Genomic DNA, 25074 nt, shown 5'->3' on the forward strand with positions numbered 1-25074 from the left:
AGACGGCCAGCCAAGCAAGGCTCAGAAGGGTAGACCAGTGCAACAAGTAGTCATTTTCTCTGCCAGAAGATTCAACTGTTAGCAAAGGTAACTCTACTATCTGTCTGTGTCAGCTAGCTCTCCAGCCACTCTGGTGCATTGTGCCGAGGCTGAGAAGGGGCTCACTGCAAATTTGAGATAAACCTTACTACACAGGGGAGTGAAGGCAAAGAAAAGGAGCCAGTGATCTGATCACTTGAGCAAGAAAGCGCTTTCCTTTAATTAAAGAAGAAAGCAGGCAACATCACAGTTAAGCAAACACGTTACAACAATACAGGCTTGATTCCTGAGAAATATATTGGCAATACTGCAATACACGACTTGGATCCATTTGGAGACATCCTTATAGGGCTCCCATTATCTCCCACAAGGACTATTTGAAAATGCTTGTTGCTTGGCAAACTCCAAAGATCAAAATGCTCCTCACCACAAGTACATTTATAAGTCCCAGGGTGAGTTATCTATGGCAGCACTAATTCAGCAGTATCCAGAATAAAAACGCTTCCAAATGTACCTTTAGTCTTCTAACAGAGTCTAGACTTGCAGAAGCCCTCATCTCCCTCTATCCCATTTCTTGCATGTGTGAAACCATCTCACACATTTATCAACCTAGTATAGTGGTAGCTAGATGTCATCACACACAAAAAAAAAAAAATTGAGGAAGTGGAAAAATCACACATTTGGGTGAGGGGAGAAAATTCCTAGTTAAACAGATAACTACTGAATATAGGGGATCTCTCATTTGAATATTTAACCTACATCCATGCTGAGTACCTGAGCTTACTTGCTGCTTGTCTTACCCGGAATGGCGTGTTGATTCGGCTAGTAAGTGTGTCTAGGATATGCACATTCTCATGTCGGTGAAGCAAAATAAAACGGAGGAAAATCTTAAGGAGGGCTGGCTCTGAGACACTACGCAGAAAGAGATCCAGGTATGCAGTAGTAGTCATCACTTCTTCCACAGTCACCTACAAGCAAAAATAATGTAAATGCAAACACACTGCGCACACAAAATATCCACCCATCCTCTGTGACTGTACCATACCTGGCAAACACCCTAAGCTATCGCTACAGAACATTGCCACAAAAACAGCAAGGCCTTTGCTTTCAAACTTGCAAAGCAGCATGCTTTTTAATTACAAGCATTTTGAACCAACTTCTTCTCTGTCTTGCTTCCCCAGAAAAAGAAAAAAAAAATCTCCCCCAAACTGACACCCCAAATCTCACACATGCTGAAATACAAAGAGCCAAATCATGCTAGAAGCTTCCCACCACCTTTCTGCCCATGTCAGCTCTTTTGCATCACACTGCTGTCATCCTTCAGAAGCATTTTCAGATGTTGTGAACACCTACATCTATCACTTTATTAAAAATAAATGACAGAACACAATCAAAGCACAGTACAAACTCACGGTTCTAGAGCTCAAAAGAAACAATCCCCATAGCTATCCAAAATTTTGCCACTGTTTTCCTTCTTTTTATATTCCCACAGCTCAATTCCTCATCTCACTCAAATTTTAAAAGGAGTATGTATATACATACACACACACCCCCCCCAATGAAAGACCAAAATCTTCACTAGTGACTATTTGTATATCAAAGTACAATTCAAATATCCATGTGACATTTGCATACCATAACCCACACTGCTCTGCTTATGGAAATCCTTTGGGGCTTATCTATTCACAGTATGCACTGGCAAGGCACAGAAAATTCCAAAGGCCACCTCTGCACCATGCACTGCTGTTGCAAACTCAGCTTTTTAAAAATAGTTACCCAGGAACCTAATAAGCTTAAGTGCACAAAGATAAACCCTTAAATACAAGAATCTGTCAATATGAAAGGAAGTATTAAATATCTTTTGTTTACCAAACTTAGCTGGATAAATGAAAAGACTGATTTTATTAAAAAAAAAAAGAATCAAAGCTGTCACTTAAGAGCTAAGAGGATTTAGAAAATACTCAGAAGGGCAGCATTTACGTAACACACTGTAAATATTAAAATCCCTGTTCCATTATGCTGCATGTTAGCCACGTACACAGGAATGCCATGCTGCAAGCGTTCTCTTTAAAGCATTTAAGATCACAAGCTGCTTCTGGTTGGTTACACAGAACATAGGAATGCAGTGTGCAGCCTGCAGACCTTATGGAGAGTGGGCACTGAGGAGGAGAGTGCAGACAGTAGCTCTAAAATTAAGGTAATCGATTCACTCTCATTCTGAGGCTTTATTCTAATTCTCAGGTACACCATCCTTAATACCAGCTCATTTTGGCATTAGAAACAAAGCACCAATGACGTATCAAGAGTTGAATTTTTCACCAGGATGGGAAATAAGTTCGTCTTCTTGGTTTATTGCAGTAAGGTTGGTCAAAATCAACCATTAACATGGTCATTAGCATTAAAATCTAACAGGAAAAGGAAAGGAATGAGGCACACTTTCACAGGATCTGTGCACTTTGTAAGGCTAAGTAAGCAACAGTTAGACATGTTTTCTAGATCTGTAGTTGCATGTTCGGTGCTACCAAAACCAGAAATGAGAATTTCTTTCACAAAATAGTATCTATTATCATATACTCCAACTCAGAATACAGTTTATGAATTCATTCCTCCACCTTCCTCCACAAGTGTCAAGTGAAAAAAAAAAATAAATCAGTTACTAGGTTGAGCATCCCAGAGTTACAAATTACCAGAATTAGTGCTGTGGCTACAGCCCTAACTCAAATTCTGTATTACTGTAAATACAATAAAACAAATTCACAGGACCACTGCCACATTTCAACCACCAAAAAACCTGCTCAGGAAATGAGCCAGGGTTGTGAAACAAAGGAAATTGTTTCTGGTTGAAGCTGAGATTCCCTCCACCCCCCCGCCCCCCAAATAGCCAAAAGTGTGGGGACTTGCGTGGTAAAAAAGAATGGCTTTCTGATGAAAGCTGTTGACTGTTGCCCTGAGAACTGGCTTTTTTATTTTACCTTTTTATAGCAGCAAACTGTAAAAAGCAAAGCCCAAGAGACCCATCATGTGACATCATTATGATAGCCTACAGTTCATCGAAGAGTTTAAACCCGCTGCCAAGGAAAGGCCAGACAGAAGTAATACATCGTTACGTCTCTGTGTCACTTCTTCATCCTTCGTGGGGAAAAGGAAGTGCATTCTTGGCCTGCAGGTTTCGCAGATGTTCACTGACAGCAGACGAATGGGCCTATGCATATGTATAAAATACTGAAGCCATAAATGAAAGCAAGAAAAGCCAGCAGATTCACAAGGGCAGTGACCCTTTTCAGAAACCAATGCTCTTTGGACAACCCATCTTACATTTGTATGGTGAGAGAAACTCATATGCTTTTCAGAGTGCGTATCATGAATGAAACAAAGAGCAGAAGAAAGCCAGCTAGAGACTACTTTACAAAAGAAATGTTCAATTCTGAGAGCGTGTTCAGTGCTCCTAACAGCTTGGGGACTAGACAAAAAAAAGAAATCACGTTTACCATAGCCAACACTTCACTGACACCACTAAACAGAGCTAGAAGCACCAACCAATGATTAATGAAGCCCAAATAGTTCACAAAGGAGTTACTTATAACCTGTTAAATCTTAATTGTTTGAACTGAGGTTTTCTGTGCAGGGTGCCACATTACACTTAATTTTAAGTTCTTCTTGGGAAGAAGCTGCTGAATCTGCTTAACCGTTTTCTGAGAAAGAGGGAAGACGACTAAGCTTTGTCAAGCTCTAAATGGATTTGTAAAAATTTTTTTTTCACATTTCAGTGAAAACGCACTGTCTTATCCTCAATACTCCTTCAAACTTCCGTAATAAACAAAGCTAGGATCTACTTTGCAACTCACTGTGCAACACTCAAAGCAGGAAAGTTAACACTGTACAAGCGATTTTAACGCTATCACGTTCTGAAAGTTCCAGTGTTCTCTCAGTGCACCTTTGTGTGCAACTTGTCTACATGAACCAGCACAGAGACCATCATTCTGCTTCCTCACAAGAGCAAATAAAACAAAAATATTGCTTTTCAGCATTTGAAACGAAAGCCATGTACATAGCTTATGAAAAAGATCAATTACCCTGGCAAGCAGACATCTGTGCTTTTACAATTATATCTTGCTTTGCCACCTTGCATTCTGAGTTTGCTTCTCCCTTTTACCGTATTGACAGTAAGTATAATTTCTGAAAATTTGAGGCACCTAGAGAAGTATCCGAAAAGGCTAAGTTTAGCTCCATGAGGCTAATTTTCCTTTTACTCAATGGGATACATTAGCGTGCTCTGAACAAGACTCTAGAGAACTCTTCTTTTTTTTTTTGTAATTAACTAGAGAAGGATGGAAAAAATCACTAGGCAAATCTGGCCTTGGCAAAAACCCTTTTAACTCCGTAAACCTTTTCTACAGATCGCATTATACATAACACATTGAGTACTGAAAGTGAGACTCATTCAGTTTGAGCAGTTGTTATTGAAGATCTCTGTTTTCTAAGATAGCAAAGCCATGCTATTATGCTTCATTCAGACTACCTGCTGGTTGTCTCTCCTTAAACTAGTGTCTCCCGAGACAGATTTGGGCAAAGTAGGAAAATCCTTTCTAATACATTCAAATTGATACTTAGGTAAACAAATCAAGAAGAAATGTTCCCAGAGAACAAAACATTTACTACCCGTGCCAAGCACAGCCACTACAGTCAAATCCTGGGGCAGCTTACAAAACTTTTGTGGTTGTTACATAGATTGCAGTGTAATTTGTCCACGTAAGCTTTTAGCTAGCCCTCAGAATTGAACATCTTTGAAAGGATGATAAAAAACAAGCCAAAATTTCCACACATCCACAAATCTGATATTTAATTTGAAAATTTTTCACCTCTGATAATTCACTCATCAAGAAAAATACCCTACTAAAGGGAGATGAATAAAAATTAAGATATGTTAGTTTTCTAGAAAAGCCCTTTGTTAAGTAAGTAAATTTCAAGCTATGTTTTTGACAAAGATATTTCAGCAATATTAATATTCACCACTGCCACAAGAGCAAAAATAAAAACCCACCAGCAGCATCCCTTGCATTAGATCTTTTCTACTAATGGTAAAGACCAGGATATCCCTGTTCCTAAGATAAAACTTTAGGATTGAAAAAGAAAACCAAGAAAAATCCATATCCATTGCATTTTTCGGACCAGTATTCTACCATTTTTATTCTCATTATCCACAGTTGTAAAAATTAAAAGTTGCTGGATTTTTTTTTCAATAGACATATAAAGTGTCTATCTAAAGACACAATTTAAAACACTCATCCACGTATTTTTCTGTACAACAATCAGTTGTTATAGATATTTTTGAAGACGTAATGTGCTACAAAAGGTACTACTCTGAGTCTTCATAGCCAGACAGAATATTTTGGATTAGAGATTATTGAAAAAAGAAAGCCACTTTTAGCCTTGTAATACTCCTCTCTAATTATGCAATAATTTTTGGCAAATCTTTTCTCGCCTCCTCTCATGACTGATTAGATGGTGAGGCAGAACACTGTAAAGAGATCCAGCTTTACAAGTCACTGTGCCAAGTAATAGCGAAGAGCCAGAAATTACTGTCTTTGTGAGTTCAGTTAATATATTGCACTCACTGTGTTAGACCAATTGCACTGATTCTTTATTACTGGCTATTTTCCTTGGGATCCACACAATACATTTTCTAATTTACAGCTTCATGCCCTCTTAGAGGAATGCGGCTATCATGATTCCTCCTTTCCTTCACGTTTCCTTTCCTACAAGGATTTCATATTGCCTATGAAGAGTCCATGAATGTCCTCATCCAAATATCCTCTAGATCCACAAGCAGCTTAAACCTGAATAAGCCCATCTGCCTGATAAAAAAAAAAAATCTAACCATTCCGATTCTCTTCTCCTTTCTAGTCATTTTCAACTTCTTGCCCCCTGCTTATTACTGGCAGAAGGGTTCATGTTTCACTCCACACACAGTGAATTGTCTCAGGTAATTGATTCAAGGTTAACCTACCCAGGAAATAAAGGTGAGATTTAACCTCAATCAGTTTCCCATGTGAACGCTTGTCCTGACAAAAGAGATGGGGGACAAGTGGGATCAGGGACAGAGAAAGTTTGCACACCAGGAGAACCAGAAAACTAGAACTGTTTCGACTTCCCTCAGCTTATATTCACAAACTACTTGAGTCAAATTTTAACCTAGCATAAACCAAACTGCAGTGATTGATGCAAAAAGCGAATGACACCTTTAACATGCATTCACTTCGTAGCCAGTAAAATTAAGTTTTGTACCTATTGATGGGCTTCTCCAAAGCAGAAGACTACTCAAAGTTTTCCAGTAACACCTGGTTTATGCCTTTTTACAGCAGCTGTCCAAATGCTTTTCAGTAAGGTGAAGATCTTAATTAATATTTCTAAATGGGCACTGATGATCTTGTGGGGTATTTATAAAGATGCTCCTTCTAATCTGCACAGTATAGTTTACAGGTCATTTCCCCCAGCTGAGCTGTGTAATCATCGAACAAGTATTACGGAATTAGCGCAGTAGCATACTGAGCTAGAGGTTTTCCTTGGATCGGTTAGCGGGCAATATAACAGGTCCATTTGCAGGACCATGCCAGCACTTCCACAGCGCAGTTCTGTTCCCTTGGCTGACAGCAACGTTTTACACTAAAAAGATGGCACAATTTTCCATTTACGTCAGATTAAAATACGCATTCCAAGTAGAAAAATAATTATATCATAGTTAGCAGTTAATGCCATGTAGTATAGCAGTAAATGCTAAAACATTAAGAATTTGCTCTTATCGTATAATTTGTCAATTTTTTAGTGCTATCTTCAATAAATTGAAATAACACAAATTACATAAACACTCAAGATGTTCTGAATAGCTATCTTTGTCACCCAAATTCTCTGAATGCCAAATTAAAATTAAATCATATGCACTTACAGGAAAGAAATGTATATAACCAATCTGAGTTGTATCAAAAGTAGCATAATATTTATGTATACCACAGTGAGGCTCCTAATTATCCAGCGCACGGTTTTGACTGCAAAATACACGCATATTACAGACCTTCTGAAAAGGAATTCACTGATCAGATTTCTACAAAAGCGCTGCAACTACCTAAAAGAATAAGGTAAATAAACGCTTTCATATAAAGACTAAAACAAGGCAATATGGCCTCTAGAAGAACCGGTAAAACTTAAGACTTCAATAGAGTTATTCTGGATCCACCCTGGAATTTCAACTAGGTTTTAACTGAAGAGAAATGAACCTGATTTAATTACTTGGACCCTTGTAGAATTTGGCCCCAGATGACCTTATATTTTTTTTGATAGAGGTCCAAAAAGTTAGTTTTGAAAGTGAAGCAAGACATGAGATATGTCACAGAAATGTAATGGTATGGCTCTGTGCCTGAGCAGGATTATGCTTCCTCACAAGTATTTTTTCATAAGTACGAAAACCTAGGGAAGAACGTACAAAATTGCATAATTTCAAGTCGTAACTGACATGCCATCAAAAAATATCAGTCTTAATTTAAGAACAGATTCTGCCTAAGATAGTCTTAATTTTCTCAAATCCCAGACGCTTATACTAGAAAGAATAAAAGATGGTTTGGGCACAAATTTAAATCATGGATTGTTACTACAAAAAGAAAACTACCAAATTAACGTTTTCTTCAGATCTGTATCTTTATGGACAAAATATTTTATTCCTTCTGTTTTTAACTTCGCACAGGAATTTCTGTCCTTGCATAAAGACTAACCCCCTGAACAATGGCATTGAATCACTTTCTTCAATGTCTCAAGAAACTTGGATGTCAGAAGTAAGGGAGGGAACTCTTTTGTAAATGTACAATAAAATCCAGACAACCAAAGGTCAAGACAGGGCTATCCAGCACAGCCTGTTAATGCATATCCCAAGCTACATAACACAAGTCTGGGCTCTGTCTACCCATTCAGCACTGTGCAGCTTCTGAGATATGAACACATTTGTCAGTTGCTTATTACATGTGTAGGTGGGATAACCCACACAAAGTGACAACAGAGTAGTACAGATCAGGTGTAAATCAGGCGACAAGAACATGCTATATTTAGGATACTTATCTTTAAGAAATCAAGTTAGGGAGTCACAAACTTGAGAATGTTTGGGTTATTTAAGCACATTGCAGTTAATCTGCTAAATAATAACCTTCACAGAGCTCACTGTGAAAAACAGGTTATTTCAGCTAGGTAGCCCAATCAATTTGAAACTTCCTTAACTGGAAAAAAAAACGTAGTAGTGAATTCTTTTTTCAACTCCAAGCCAGCTTACTGAGATAAAAACTATAAAAAATTACACCAAGCAAATATGTTGGTCTCTCCACCCCCTGAGTTTTTCATAAAAACACATCTCTATCCTCAACACTCTTGTACTGCTTCATTCACAGTGAACGGGTACACAGTGAGTACGTATATGGAGACAATCTGCAAAAATTAATAAAGGCAGCGCTTACTACATAGTTCCATAAATGTTACAGACATTTCAAGATCACACATATACACATCTCAAAGCTTTGGACCACACACTGAAATTCTGAACTACTGCTACTGAAATTCTAATTCCTGATATTCTGATGCTACTTTTATCAAAAGTCTTGCTTGATAGTCCCATGTTTTAAGTTGGGAGAAGGAGTTTAAGCAAAGGAGACAGAAGGTCTGCATGGATGAACTAGGAGCTCGTAACAAAACTGAAACATAAAAAGGAAGAGATGAAAGCAGAGACAGGTGACCCAGGAGAAATATGGAAAAATTGTCTGAGTGTGCAGGTAAAGGATTAGGAAAGCCAAAGGCCAGCTGGAGTTGAGGAAGGGCTTCAATAGCAAAAGGAAGACTATGAAAAAAGTGTGCCCGGCTGCTGAAGGAGATCTAGTGACAAATACATAGAAAAAGCCACAGTAATCAAGGCCTTCCTCACCTTGATCTTTACTCGCAAGATTTACCTTCGGTAATCCCAGGTCCCTAAGATGAGAGTAAAAGTCTGAAGCATGGAAGACTTACTCTTAGAGGAGGGGGATAAGGTTAGGGAACACTTAAGCAAACCGGATGTTCAAGAGTCCGTGGGGCCTGATAGGTTGCATCCCTGACAGTCGAGGCCACTCTCGTTTTTTGAAAGATTGTGGCTACCAGAGGAGGCTCCTGAGGACCAGAAGTAAGCAAATGTCCACTCCATTCTTCCAGAAGGATGATCCAGGGAACTACAGGCTGGTCAGTATAACCTCCTGGCCATTCCAACACATATTAAGGAGAAGGTGGTGGACTGGGAGTAGTCAGCATGGATTTACAAAGAGGAATCAAGCCTGATCAACCTGATAGCCTTCTACAATAAAATGACTGGCTTGATGCATAAATGGAGACCAGATGATATTATTTATCTTACAAGCCTTCCAACACTGTCTCTTGTACAACATCCTCACAGACAAATTATGAAGAATGCACTGGATAAGTGGACAGTGAGGTGGATCAAAACTGAATGAACTGCTGGGCTCAATGATGTGATCAGCAATGCAAAGTCCAGCTGGAGGCCAGTGATGTATGGTCTACACTGGGGGCCAATACTGTTTAATAATCTTCGTTAATGACCTAGATGATGAGATGGAGTGCACCCTCAAGCAAGTTCGTAGATCTGACAAAACTGGGAGGAGTAGTTGATAGACTGGATGGTTGTGCTGCCATTCAGAGGGATCTTGACCATCTGAAGAAAGAGGCAAACGGGAACCTCATGAAGTTCAATAACACAAATACAAAGCTCTGCGCCTGGGGAGGCACACAAAGGCACGAAGTACACACTGGGGACCGACTAGCTGGAAAGTAGCTTTGCAAGAAAGAACTTGCAGGTCCTTGTGGAAAAAAAAATTGGCCATGAGCAAGTGATGCACCTTTGTGACAAAGATGACTTGCAGCCTCCTAGGCTACATTCAGAAGAGTATTGCTAGCAGGTCGGTGGGTGGCATCCTCCCCTTTACTCAGTACTGGTGAGGACACATGTAGAGTGCTCAGCTCCTCAGTACAAGAGACATACTGACACACTGGATCAAGTCCAGCAAAGGCCATGGAGATGATTATGGGATGAGAGTATCTGTCATACTGAGACAGGTACTGATGAGAGGTTAAGGTGTCTGAGACTGTTCAATCTGCAGAAGAGAAGCCTCAGGCAGGGTCTTATCCATGTGTGCTAACATCTGCCGGGAAGGAGCAGAAAAGACATAGCCAAACTCTTCTCAGTAGTGCCCAGTGAAAGGACAAGAAGAAATAAGCCACAAACTGAAATCCAGAAGTTCCAACTGGACACCACGGGGAAAACAAACAAAAAAACAAACAAAAAAACCCACCAAAGACCACATACTTTTCTACTGTATGAGTGGCCAAACACTGGAACGGTGTTGTCCAGAAAGGTGCACCATCTCCAGCTTTGGACATATTCAGCACCCAAGTGGACACCTCCCTGAGCAACCTGCTCTAGCTGACCCTGCTCTGAGCAGGGGGTTGGACAGGACAATTTCCAGAGGTGCCTGCAAGCCTCAGCATTCTGCGATTCTGTGAAAGGACAGAGGAAGGAAGAGACTGGCCAGCACCTCATATCTACAATATAGGCTTAGCTTTAACCCAAAGTGAGCAACCCTCCTTGTACCAGGCATTTTGCTCATATCTGAATACATCAGTTGCAAAGGCGAACTCATGCAGCTGTTCTTTCATGACGGATTAAAAGCTATATGGCTATTAGCTACCAATTTATCTAACAGTGGCTTGTACAGCTGTTTGGCTTATTTTATGTTATATAGTCGAATCAACTAAATCTGATTGGTGATCAGACAGGAAGCCACCTTAACATGATTTATGTTGCTGCTGTTATTTTAAACAGAAATCAAGTTCTATCACACTGACAACAGAAAAGATTGCAGACTTCTTTCCTAGATGTCTACACTCGATTGGAGCTGTCCTTGCAAAACAATAAATTTGAGTTTGTGTCTTGCTGCAGAGCAATTTTTTCCTTAAAACATTACTTCTTGAGAAAAACTAGAATACGTACAGAGAGAACAGATCTGAAGTAGTGTGCGTACCCAATAGTCATTTCGACAGCAGAGCCAGAAGCTCATCTCCCTTCTGATTTTTGCATTAAGGTAAGAACCATGGGTGCCAGACTGGATGTGGGATGTTAAGGCTTGAATGCCACAAGGCCTGGACTCCCTTCCTTCCTTTCATGTCTATCACCAAGAGTTATCAGAAGCAGCTGTTTCATACCAGTTAATTCTAGAAATAGATTTCTAGGAACACCTTAGGAAGATGTACCAATAATTATCATCTCTTCTTACCACTCCTCCCTTTAACTTTCCACAGATCTGTCTTCCTATTCAGGTATTTATTACCATGCTCCTTCGTTGTATTTGAACTCTTAAGTCAGAACAACCTGAACTGAATGACTGAATAAAAACTACAATCTTCAGCCACAAGTAGACTTCAGGATATGAACCAACTCCATTGAGTTTAAAGGAAAAAAAGAAAAAAAAAAAAAAAAAAAAAATCAAGATTCGTTTCGTATTGTGTTAAATGAAAGAACTTCTCTTCTGAAAACCACCATGGTACATCTGGCCTTTCTCTCATTTTGGCCCTTCACAATTTTTTCTTAACCTAAAGGTTAATTACACACTTAAGCTCCTAAATAGGTGATACAGTTTTCAAAGCCTATTCTTCAACTTAGCATGAATGTTTCCAAAGGCAACTAGAAATTCTTTCAATATACGAAAGAGCCTTGACAGCACAGTTATCTATCGCAGTGCACAGACATCTGTCCAAAAGCAAAGATGTAAAATATTTATTTTCTGTTAACTTAATCTGAGGCACAGCACAGAAAGACTGAAGAGGTCAAACTTGCCTCTACTTGTTTCCTTTTGTTATGGAGTTTTGGTCTCACGTATGAGAGGCTTATATCAGATCCACTAGGTGGTGCAATCCATCTTCTCCATTAAACACATTTGAAGTTCATACACATAAATAGTTAATTTTTAAAGATTAAAAAGTCAAACTTAACACTAATTATGGAAAGGTTTGTTACTGGAAGAGCAAGGCACCAAACAGAACGTTGGGGTTCAGAAAAGATCTAGGCTTGAAACTCACATATGTTAGCAGCCAACATCTCAGTTTTCAAGAAAAATATGATTTGCCCAATTTCAAAGTATATAAATAACGTTCAACAAAACTTCCAGCACATGAAAAAAAAAAAAAAAACTAATCAGAATAGCATGCTTTAAAGGATTTAAGTAACATCAACAGGGAAATAATCAACCCAATAGGGGGTTAGCAGATTTACTGACCAATAAGAATGGCATTCAGTGGCATAGTAGTATTCAAAACAAGCTTAAACTTGTCTAAGTACTTCAGAAGTATAAACAGTACCCACTAAGACTAGAATTCCACTAGAAAACTACATTCTGGTACCTCCCTTGTTATCCATAACCTTGACCTAAAGCTGGTTAACTTTTCATTTCTGATTCTAATTCCCAGTCTTGGTAAGGGATTAAGCCAAGATACAGAAAAAGGAAAAATTACCAACAGGTAAGGAGGTGAACTATCTCAACGACATACTACAGCCTTTATCTGGATGGCAGTCAAATTTATTTCAGCCCCTTGCTAAGTTTCCCAAGATTCTTTGCTGCTTATTTCTTTCTTGGTAAATGACTCCTTACCATGAGGGATTGCATGCACTGCCAAGACAAGTCTTACACTAGAAAGCAGGGTAGAGTGTTTCACTGGCCTTTCAGAAAATGGAACAGGTGCAGTGCTTTCTGCCTGGTAGGCTTGGTAAAAATAAGCAAACTTTCAAAAGTAATTTATTAGACCTTTCCTGACAGTTTTTGGTGGATTTTTACTCTCAGCAATACCTACTTTTTCTCTTCAAACAAAGTGTTCTTTCTACAGGGCAATGAAGACTTAATTGAAATATTCTGCAACAGTTAGAAATGTAGTTTCCTGCAGCCCAACAAAAAAAAAAAAATTAAGTAATTCACAAACATCAGTGACATATTTTCCAAAGGGTAACCCCTAAAATTCAAAGACAAATTGACTTTTTTTCTTCAAAGTCACATAAATCACACCCTAAGACATTAGAAAATTGATACCAAATTCCATTTCTTCTCCACTTTATGAAAATAGCTCTACCAACTGCAATAAGGAAGTAAAATACAATATCAACATTGCTAAAATGAGCATAATATTACTTGACTGAACGTTTTCCTTGCAGGCATTTTCCTGTTGGAAAGTGTTTATCTGGAAAAAAAAAATTCCTCATGGAAATGTGTCTGCCATGATGAAATGCTGTCTAAAAGGTCACTGCTTTTTTGATGATATGTCAGCCTAGCACAACAAAAATATTTTGGTTCTTCGTTTCACCTAAGAATTTTATAGGTATTTCTGAAAATGTTTATCTTGCTTAATAATCTGTATAGTTTAAATAGAAGTATGGAATAAAGAAATGGAAAGTCAGGCTAGAAACTTACTCAATTATATGGAAGTCACTACTGACAATACATTTAATAGAATCTTTACACAGAGATCATCCACGATGCTTTTGCCTGTTATCCTTTCGTGTCACGCTTGCATACACCACTGACCTTATGGAGCGCAGGAGCCATTACTGGCACCAAAAATCCATTGTAAATGTAATTCACAAGCTGGTTACGTATCAAGGGATGTGCCACCTAAGAGGATGGGGGAGAGAAAGACACAGAACAATTCCAGTGAGATTTGAGACAAGACGGGGCACCAGCTACTATTATCCACTATCAAAACCTTTTCCCATTTAACAAGACACGTTCATTTGTCCTTCTCACCAGCATTGCTGTGATTCAGGCTCTAAAAGATTTTTCCTTCTTCAAAGAAATACACAAACTATGTTTAATTACAGCAAGCCTGCCAAATTTAGAGAACAGAGCTTTTCAATCTCCCTGCATGCTGACAAGGACAAATGGATGGAGAGAAAAGTGAATATATCATGCATCAAAGGAAGATGGAGCTGCTGGAGTGGGTCCAGAGGAGGGCCACAAAGATGATCCGAGGGCTGGAACACCTCTGCTATGAAGACAGGCTGAGAGAGTTGGGGCTGTTCAGCCTGGAGAAGAGAAGGCTCCGGGGTGATCTTATTGCAGCCTTCCAGTACTTAAAGGGATGTTGTAGATGCCCCATCCCTGGAAGTGTTCAAGGCCAGGTTGGATGAGGCTTTGGGCAACCTGGTGTAGTGGAGGGTTTCCCTGCCCATGGCAGGGGGGTTGGAGCTAGATGATCTTTGAGATCCCTTCCAACCCTAACCATTCTATGATTCTAAATTTAGCTCCTGCAACCTTGTCAGGGTCACTTGAAGGTGGATTTGCCAGTGTTAACTTTTAATCTTATAGGAACAAAAAGCAGAACAGCTGCTTTCCTATGATTCAAGAGTAGGTAAATCAAAGGGCTATCTAGCTATGGGGTAAGAACATCCTGTTCACGTGCCCTTCTCCCAACCACTGTAAACCAAACAGAAATGAAAACAATACCTACATTATTCATTCAACAGGTTGGTTAGGAGCTTTAAAATTGAACTTTTATTAGAAGCCAAAAATCGACTTTTATATGAAGCATTCATTTTGTTTTCATAAAGGAAACAACTTATCAATTCATGTATTTAAAACATATTTGATAAAAGCAAAAAAAAAATTTCCATTCAGAAGTATTCTAAGTTAATATATTCTGTTTGGAGTTCACATAGTGATTGGAATGTCACAGCCTACATGCAGCCACAAATACATTCTACCACTTGCACTTCTTCTCAGATTTCCTTTAATTTGTAATCCATACTTTGGAAAGGGGAAGAGAAAGGGTTGCCCTTCCTATGCTGTGATCCAGGGAAAAAGTAGTAAATGGCAAGAGGTCTTGGCTACACCGTCTCTTGTTAACCTCTGGTCAAAGTTTTTGAGTCAACACACAACAAGCCACACCACGAGAACCATTTCCTGCACAGAGCAAAAATTCCTGCAGTAATTGAGCTTTCATTTCAGCTGAGAAAAGACTATAAAGACACAATCAAGCAGCAGTCAGAAATTGCTCTTCCTGCATGTCAGCTGAAGATCCTTAACCATTTTGAGTTCCTTTGAAAAGTGGTTTTAAAATAATATGCTCTTCTTTAATTTGTCTGCAGTAACCTTTATATCATTTTTTTTTAAAAAAGGTATCTAATATAACCTCCTGGAAATGCAGCTTTGTAGAAAAATTCCATTTAGACACCAAATGAATATTGTCTCCCTTTCACGTTTAAACAAGCATGTTAAAATCTTGTATATTGCATTTAAAGAATGACAGCTACTATTATTTTTGCTTGTTCAATGCTTTAATAGTCAATCAGTTGCTTTACTGTATTTCACACACATCTCACTAAAACATATCTTTTATGTAACAGTAAACGTGACTGAATTTTCAATTCTATTCAGCACATTTCTTCAAGTAACACATAAATCCACAGTTTCTGTACAATTCATATAATGTTTTAATAAAATACTGGACAAGGTTTCTATAGGGTTTTCTAGCCCTAAAAACAATATAAAAAGACAAAAATCCCATTTTATGTTTCTAGCAGAGGAAAAAGATAGTAAGGGATCAAAATCACAAAAAAAAAAATTGTAAGAAATAATCACTAGGAATAAAGAGTGGATTCAAAACCGGCTAGTCAAAAATGAATTTATATTTCTAGGAAGATACTTGAATTCTGCTTGGAAAGCTTGTGTTATGCAATACTTGCCAACAGGCAAAACAGACTATTTTCTTTTGTACACTATTATGAGAGCTTAGACAAACACAATGTTTTTCAGTGCTTAAATATACAAAGACTACATTTTCCCACATGTAAAGGTATTCAATTTACTTTTAGTATCAACGGTGGTATTAAAATGTAATAAACTTTAAAAAAAAAAAAAACCAGCAAAAAATCCTCCCAATTACATCATGAAATACCAAGCTGCCACACAAATCTACTGCTTTCATTTGAAACATCTGTCACGTGAAAACCAAAACCATATTAATTCATTCTTATAACCAGGACAAACAGCACAAAGCATTCATTTTATAAAAAAGTCATTTTAATGGAAGCCATTAGTAGAAGTAAATAAACTCCATAATTTACAAACTTCTGCAGAAAATACAAAAACCTACTACCACTTCAGATGGACAGGCCAATTCTGCTCCATTACCTGTATCACAGCGTTGCAAAATTCAAGGGAATTCATGAATTGCACAAGGGCTGGTGACAAGAGCCAGTCATCTTTCAGCAGACAGTGCCACTCTTCTCCTTTTTCTTCCAGCTTTGTAGGCAAAGACGAATAGAGGCCACTTAGTCCTGTTGCTAGCACCTGTATTACAAAAACAGAAGAGAAATAAGTAACTTTCCAACTGCCCTCCTGCTGGAATGGCAATGCCACAAATTATTTCTCTTACTAGTTTCAGCAATATAAGAGAGTGTTCAGATTAATTTAATTTCCTTTCAAGAGAGTTCTGTGGCAGAAAGACATGTATATTTTAAAGAGCCTCCCATATAATATCCTTCTTCCAAGAACTGGTAAAAGTGATGAGGAAAAGCAGTTTCTCTTTTTTTTTTTTAATGCAAAGTTATAATTTCTTTTTAAATGCTTGTAAAATCATTTTACACTTCTTTCAGTCCCTTCCAGAAGAAGTTATCACTGTCATATACCTACAGCTTGTCTTTCATTGGTGATTTGAATAGGCTTACACATGCCTATATGAAGTGATTTCACTTGGAAACAGGAAAAATCAGAAAAGGAGGGGGAAGTGCCTCCATCAACAAAAATGAAGTTCAGCCTTATGTAGACCACAGATATATGTAGACATTCATTCCTAGGCACTTGAACTCAGCTGAACCCACTTTAAAAAAAAAAATCTAATTGCTCACATTTTCTCATTTTCCATTCTTACTTATTGGAAGGGGGAAGGAAAGAGATTAAAAAGCCTGAAATATGTTACTGTATAGACATTGTTTCTAGTGATACTAACTAAGGCTTACAGATGATTTATGTAAAATATGACGCTGAAGCACAAGCACTGAAGATTGTATTTTTAGTTACCATTTAAAAAAGCATATTTCCAAAAAGGTTTTTCAAATTTTACTGAATATATCTAGATTATTGGTCATTTCAGACCAAGGTTTTTCATAAATTTATTTGAAGATGGAAGCTTTCTAGTATTATTTACAACTCTTATCCTTCAGACATGATTTTATACAACTTCAGGATAATTTTTAAGATGATCCTCATTTTAATGGGATTGCTAAGGCTCAGCCTGATGGAAATCTTTTTAAGATTTAAGACTCTTGTAAGAATTTTTCCTCTTTCTACGAAGAGCTACTTGGCACCTACGGGGTAGGCAGTCAAAGCTCAGATGAAACACAACCATTTTATCTATTAGAAAATAAACAGTTGACAATGTGCAGGTCAAAGATCAAGAGTTCACAAAAGGGGATTCAGGTTTTGATCATATGCAAGCACAACCAATAATAATCGCCAACCCATTCAGTCAGACAAAGGGTGTCTTTCCCAATGCTTTCCATTCCTAAATCACATAATTTTGAAAATGGATGTACACTGGCATACGTAATTAAGTCAAATATTAAGGGGGATGAGGGGGAAATAGTGTGGAAAATTCACTGCTTTAGCATACCGTGCTACTTTTTAATACACGTATATATAAAGATATATAAAGATACTGGAGATACATTAAAAAGCTAAGAAGCTAAAGCCATCAAGCAAAGCTTTATTTATACAATCACATTCTTCTATAACCAGAATCTTTTTTGCTTTTTCTCTCTCTCACGGTAGAAGAGCTCAAAGCAAAAAGTTCAGAAGATCTTACTAGGCCTATAGAACTACCTATATGTAACCCCCACACCACACACTTACTCACAAACCCAGGCTTCATATGATTCCAGGAAAGAAAAAATTCTAAAGAGAAAATTTGAGTTCCTTTTGTTTTGCAACCTGTTGATTAATGCACACTTGGTTTTCCAGTGTCTGCTTAAAATTTAATTGCTATTCATAAATGCATACTTACTTTCTCAGTAAACAATCTGATTTTCAGAGCTGTTTACTATCCACATTTCTCCTTCATATGGAAGTTTAGTCCTTAAGCACAAGAAACTGACCTTGAGCGAACATACTGCTCTCTACTACAAGGAGCACTGAACTCACAATGTCTTGAAGTGAAGAATTCTTTAGTTAGTCTGACTTACTGAAGTAAGAAGCAACAGATGTAGCAGCTAAAATCTGTAAAGTTTAAAAAGCTCTTATTTTTGCTATCAAGTACAACACAAACAGCTCTGTGCAAAATTACGTTTTTAAAGCACTGAGAGAGTAGCCACTGGAAGCAATTTCATCTCTTTAGGTAAAAAATATTTGAAAATTTTCATGGAATTATATGGTAGAAACAGGATTACCACTGAAATTACTAACAGTAATTTCAGTAACAGTAACTCTTCACATTCTATAAGCAGACATATAAAATAATGCACATATGTAGACTACATTATGGAGTTTCAATTAGTAAAATTATAAACATCAATGAAAAACAAATTTGAGCGGAAATAAATGAACGCATTCAAGTCTTAGAAGGGTAAGACTGGTTCTATTTTCTGGTTTACCCAGAGAAGTGTCCTTTTAAACTTCTCTTAACGTGCATCAAGTCAACCCTACATGCTCATATACTTTTACAAGCATCTTCGGCAGTTTCTTTCTCACAACCAAGTCATGAGTCTCTCTGCAAACCATTCTCCTTGATTTATTTACTTTCTCTTGACTCACAGAAGACACTGACTAACTACGTGATTTGTAATCCTAGACACATTATATGATTAAAATGCGTTGTTAATATATAATAAATTGCTATCTGGCCATTTCCTTCCCTTTAATAATTCCCTTTCCTCCCACATCCGCAGTCTTTCTATCTCTGTGCAGCCTCAACTGTTCAAGGACATTGCAGAGCCATACCTCCTCCAGCTTTAATACTTGCTTTCCTAAGCTGCGAGGTATTTACAAATAAAAAATTTTATGCAGACTTTGAGATGCGACCTTGCTCAAAATTCTGTAGAAACATTGTTTTCTTATTATAATGCTGAACAGATGATATCTTCAATTAGATTCAGAAAACTTTCAAGGTCAAAACATTATAAAAATGATATGGCTGAAAAATCTCTGTAAAATCAGAAAACTTTGCCCAACAGATTGTCTACACATTCTGTGTTAAAAATATTTGTTAGTGATGTATCTTACTGCAGCCTGTCCTGTTCCTCCTTTATGGTTTATTCACCTACAGTTTTAAAAACCTGCTAACCAAAATTAGGTCAAAAAACAGTACCAGGAAAGCCTTTCAGTTCACTTCGGCACAGATTCAGGTGTATGAGTGTCCTGGTTTTGACTGGATAGCGTTAGTTTCTCTTTTTAGCAGCTAGACGAGCTCTGTGTTTTGGATTTAGTCTGGGATTCATTATGAGAAGAATGTTGGTAGCGCACTGATGTTTATAGTTGCACAGAGACCTCAGGGACTTTTCAGCTTCCCAGGTTTTGCCAGTGTGCAGGAGCACAACAGGCTGGGGGGGAGCATAGTCAGGACAAAGGACCCACAACTCCCCTTATGGTTTGAACCCACACTTAGGACTGAGGGCTAAATTAGCCAATGAAGTATTCCGTATTATGCAGCCATGCCCAGTATACAGATGAGGGCTGACTGGGAAGAAGGGCTTTTGCTCTTCTGGGAACTCTCTTCCAAGGGCTCTCTTGGACTCTTGGAGTGTTATCTCACTCTTGTTCTCTTCTCGGACCTCTCGTTCATCCAGCAGTGTTGGGACTTACCTGTTTCGGAATCATTTGCGGGGACGGGACAGGCATTGGTCACTGGGTGGTGAGCAATTACACTGCGCATCAGTTGTTTGTATATATTAATATAATTACACATATATCTATATATTCATATATTATATTAGTAGTTTTAAGTTTCTATTATTATTATTAAATTGTACTTACCTCAACTCATGAGTCTTCTTCCCTTATCCCCTTTCATTGTCTTCCCCATTCCCTGGGGGTGGGGGAGGGTGAGTGAGCAGCTGTGTGGCATTTAGTTGCCAGCTGGGCAATGAGGCAGCAGAGATTTATGGCCAGACCTCATCCCAGGGCATGTCTGTGCTATGTATTAAGGCATGGTAAAAAAAAAACCTATATGCTACCAACCAACTCGGCCCCAGAGGCAGAAATAGTATCAACACAGTGTCACCCAAATGCCACTCCTATCAGCACAGGACCATGCTAGTTGTTCTGCAGAGTAACTGAGGCCCTATCTGCACTGGTTTGGGTGATATATAGCAATGCCACTTACACCTACAGAATCTTCCACTAGGACATAACCTGTTCTTTCAGCTCATCTCTCTCAAATTCAAAAAAGATTTCATGCTAGTGAGCTAAGTCTATGGCACTGCATTGAAGTTTTATTATAGACTTAGGCCAGTCTCATTACTGTTCAGAGAAGTCTGATTTTAGCACATTTTGACAGAAGCCTTCCTAATTAGAATGATTGTCAATCATGGCTCCCTGCTGTTTGAAGGTAATATAGCTGGCCTTTTATCTTCAGTGTAAAAAGGCTGCTTTTCTTTATTTTTTTTTAATTAATTGGAAGGTGTAATTATGAAAGATACAGCATGGATCCAATAATGGTATCTGTATCAGGGACAGTTTGAGAATCAAGTTCACATTCTTTAGCAGCATCTATTAAACAAGGTGAACTGAGGTCTCTCAGCACAAGAAATTTGATGCAATATTTACAACTGACAAGGAAACCATTTAGAAGTTTTGTTTTGGAACCTGGCTTGCCCTACTGCTCAAAGGACATAGCAGTCTCAGTGTAAATGGAAACCTATGGCTGGAAATAGCTGGCATGCACTAATCCTTAAGGCAGGGACTCCAGTGTTTTCTGCTCTAAGGCTCTCTGCTTTAGTAGGTACACAAGGCTCCCCTCCACTTCATTTTTTTCTGGCATTTACTAAACTAAAATGCAAGCTGTGCAGAAGAGAAAGGATCAGTCCTAAACTGGCACACAAGAGCAACTTTTCTACAGAACAATACCTGGTGTTGAACCCATCCATGCAGATGTCAAACTGGTTTTTGTCATAAGGCATGAAGAAGCAGGTGTTGTCATGTCCATTCTCCTTATCTTTAAAACTGCAGTAGGGCAGCTTTGTTTGTTAAATTAGAGTACTTACTTGTTAACAGCAAAGGTTTCTATTCATGCAGTAAGATTAATTTGCCAGATCTAACAAGGCACACTACTACCAAGTTTTGCAACAGACTACAACATAGCAAGATGGTGGTTTGACTGAGACAGCAATAGAAACACTCAATCTGAGACAAAGAGCAAGTATGCCCTTTATCTTGCAAAAATATTAGGTTTCTATAACCCTCGCAGTATTTCATACTTATTTTTGGAACTGTTGAACTGATGTTAAAATGAGGCAAGTACAGTCCACCTAAGCTACACTGTCATTAGAAACGACAGCCTCAGAACACCTTGTTCCCATTTCTAACTCCCTTCACCCCCAGAATCTCACAGGGGCCTCACAGTGAGACAGAACAGGATTCCCTCCCACCAGGTTCTGCTATAACTTCCATCAGTTTCCTAATTCAATTCACTGTGTGACTACAAAATACTTGTGCTGGCCCAAAAGCACAAGACACTGACACGGGAACAAGAAGCAAGACTGAGTTATGCAGTAGGGCTGGCTTAAATGGCATTACAATTTGTGAAATAGCTGTTCGCAGCAACAAATGTGTTACAACACATCTTCACCAAAAATGACAGAAAGGATGAGAAGAATACAGGGAGACAGGTTTAGCATTGAAGATCAGTCAAACCAAGCTCAACTTACTGGGCAGAAATAGGTGTTTTCTGCTATGTGGTTTGCAACAACATTGTTTTCTGCAGACAGTGACATTATGAAAAGCAGTGCATCACGAGCCTGTTGGCCTACTGTTCCTTCTCGATGGATGAAAGAATCAGCAGGGAAAATCTGAGGAAATTGGCAGCTCCTTGGTCCTCACTGGTGTGGAAAAACAGTTCTAAAATGGAGGGATCTTTGGCTATTATAGAGCAGAGCTGGTTCAAGAGGACGACCATCTCTGTTTCCACTGTTGGAGTGGCTGTCCTGAGCAGGAACTCAGCAACATCATCAAAGGCTTCAAGATGGGCTTGTGATGTAGCAAAGGCTGATGAGACTGGGTTACTAGCATTTCATACATTTTGAGTTGCTCGATTTTTGTCTCATCGGTGAACTCTCGCCGTAGGCTCCAAAGAAAAGTTTCTCCATGATGTTTTCTGAGACTACAACTCCAGAATGGGCCCCATTGAGGCATCCTTTGCTTGCTCTTCAATTAATAAGAAAAGCATGTGCTCCACGTAATTCTGAACAGCGCTGGCCTCATCAGGTGAAATGGCCCCGTACTTTGCCTGAGTGTTTTTCAAAGGATCATGCCTCTCTAGATTTTCAGAACCTAAAGAGAAACAAACGCAGGTCATGTATTTGAATGTATTTTCAAAAAATAGCACCTGTCCCTATAAGGAGAACAAAGGTCAAATTCTTAACACAAAAAGCCCAAACTCTTTTTATGCTTTTAGAATCATAGAATGGTTAGGGTTGGAAGAGACCTTAAAGATCATCTAGTTCCAACTCCCCTGCCATGGCAGGGAAACCCTCCACTACACCAGGTTGCCCAAAGCCTCAGCACCAGGTTGCCCAAAGCCTTTTAGTTTTTGTTTGTCAGGCTTCCTAAATTTAGAAGTTTCACATTTGGCATGTATGAGGCCAAAACGTAATGCCTTTGTTCGCTTTTATAAGCATCTAAATTTGCCACTGTCCTATTGCTGAAAACTTTGGGATCTCTGAAGTATGGATAAACTAGGTTCCCTTAGCTTCAGAAAATGAGTTTCAATGATGCTTCAATAAGTTTGTCATAGAGGACTGAAATCAAAAGAGTTTGCTCTTCAGCCAAAGTAACTATGCTCATGATTATTAATACCATGAGATGACTTGCAGTAGTAAGAGCGGCAGAAACTCACAGAGCTGGTCTTTCCTTGCCACGTCTGATACGATACCAGCTGGCCACTGATGACCACATACTCTTGCAACATCATATAGATGAATTGATGTACAGATGATTAAGTAACCAATGCCATCCCAGCATTTATACTCTTGGATTAAATTCTGTTCTGCCAAGCATCAATAACGCTCCTCGTCTGTGAAACAACCACTGTCTTTAGCCCTTTTGTGGAGGATAATTGCCACAAAACATAAAGGAACAGTGGCTCCCCTAACAGGGCAGCATCACTAGAGTTAAATGAGGAAAAGGTGGCTCTTGAATGATGGCTCTTCTGACACTGGAACATCTCAGAAACACTAGCATTCATCTGGCTTTCTTCTCGGGATCACCAAAAACAGCAAAAGCAGCAGTACAAGAACTCAATTTTACATGAACTCAGTTATTTGTATACTGCTGCAAATAAGACCTTATATTATGGTGATCAGAGCGAAACATCTTCACCTAAAAGCAATTATAATCCTGATGACATGCAAACAATTTTTAGAATATGCTGAAGAGCATAATCTACATAGAATCATTGAATGGTTTGGGCTGGAAGGGACCTCAAAGATCACCTAGTTCCAACCCCCCTGCCATGGGCAGGGACACCCTCCACTACACCAGTGGAGATACACATCTATCCATAACATACACACTGCATATAGCTTTGCACCATGCATCCAATATACTTTACAAAAGCTACACAAGCCTTGCAACAAGGTCCAAGTCACAGTGAATCACTAGGAAAGCCAGTAATAAGATCTAGGCCTTCCATAAGATATTACCATGTTCCTACCACTCCCTTTCAGATGCAAAGTTGGAGTTCGAAGTGTCATTACTAAAGGCTAACCATACCTTAAAAGGTCAATTACCTTTGTATCCTGAAAAGATTTAATGTCATCTACTATATTCTGCATGAAAGAGGGTTGATTCCTGAGCAATTCAGGATTTTCCCAAAAGTACAATGAAGCAAATTCCTATTAACGTAGCCTACTTCAAATCAATAAACTAATTAACATTACCTGTGCCCAGTGTGTTCTAAACACTATCATGCATGTTTCTGGGTCAACACCCTGAAGGCTTGGAGCCTGCCGATTTTGCTGATACTGGTTCCAGAGGACATTTTAAATGTTCCAAAGTTCAAGCCAACTAGGCCATGCCGGATTTCTTTTGAAAATCCTGTAGTAGCTACAGACGTTCAAGCACCATGATGAGACTGATACTGCATTTTGAGCTTTGGTATCCACAGATATCTGTTTAAGAAAAACAAAACAAAACACAACACATATGCACATCAAATTACAGTGTATAAGAAAAATGATCTTAAAAGAGAACACTAAAACGTTTTTCCTCTTAACTCAGTTTGAGGATGGAATTTTTTAAAGCATGTTATATAGGACCATCTTCTCAAACATTTCCTCTTGATAATAGTTTCTAATGCTCAAACTTTTGAGATCAGTAACTGAAGTAAGGTGCTACTGAATAAATAAGCATAACAGAAGCTCATGCAGTAAACATTTTATGCATGTCACTCCATTTTTAGTTTTTCATTATGACATTTTTGCCATCTGACCATGTGTCTTTCAGAGTTAATTAGTAACTAATGTTGCATAGGCTACACAGGTAAAACAAGTACAGGTTATTTCTACTTTAAAAAAAACAAACAAACAAACAGTATTTCGATTAATAGATAGTTACAAAGACTTTAAGTTTTCTGTCAAAAAGCATATCACAAATGGTTGAAAACATCTGTACAACATCACATACAAGTTCAAGAATGCATCTGTACCAATTGTAACCAAAACCAAATGACATAAAAGATAAAAGCTCCATGTATCCAAAGTCAAATAAATTG

General features: G+C 38.4%; 1 protein-coding gene across 1 annotated transcript in view; it reads right to left on the bottom strand.

The window, feature by feature from the left end:
• Positions 1-24342, bottom strand: part of FHIP1A (FHF complex subunit HOOK interacting protein 1A) — a 39238-nt gene extending 14896 nt beyond the window's left edge. Inside the window, 10 exon segments of the mRNA XM_086612503.1 lie at positions 840-1007; positions 13683-13769; positions 16287-16445; positions 22013-22137; positions 22140-22286; positions 22289-22441; positions 22444-22470; positions 22473-22634; positions 24229-24318; positions 24321-24342. Of these exon segments, the coding sequence (XP_086468629.1) occupies positions 840-1007; positions 13683-13769; positions 16287-16445; positions 22013-22137; positions 22140-22286; positions 22289-22441; positions 22444-22470; positions 22473-22634; positions 24229-24318; positions 24321-24342 (1140 nt within the window).
• Between the last annotated feature and the right edge of the window lie 732 nt (positions 24343-25074).

Source organism: Tauraco erythrolophus, chromosome 5, assembly GCF_009769465.1.
Source record: "Tauraco erythrolophus isolate bTauEry1 chromosome 5, bTauEry1.pri, whole genome shotgun sequence".
Classification (NCBI taxonomy): Eukaryota; Metazoa; Chordata; class Aves; order Musophagiformes; family Musophagidae; genus Tauraco; species Tauraco erythrolophus.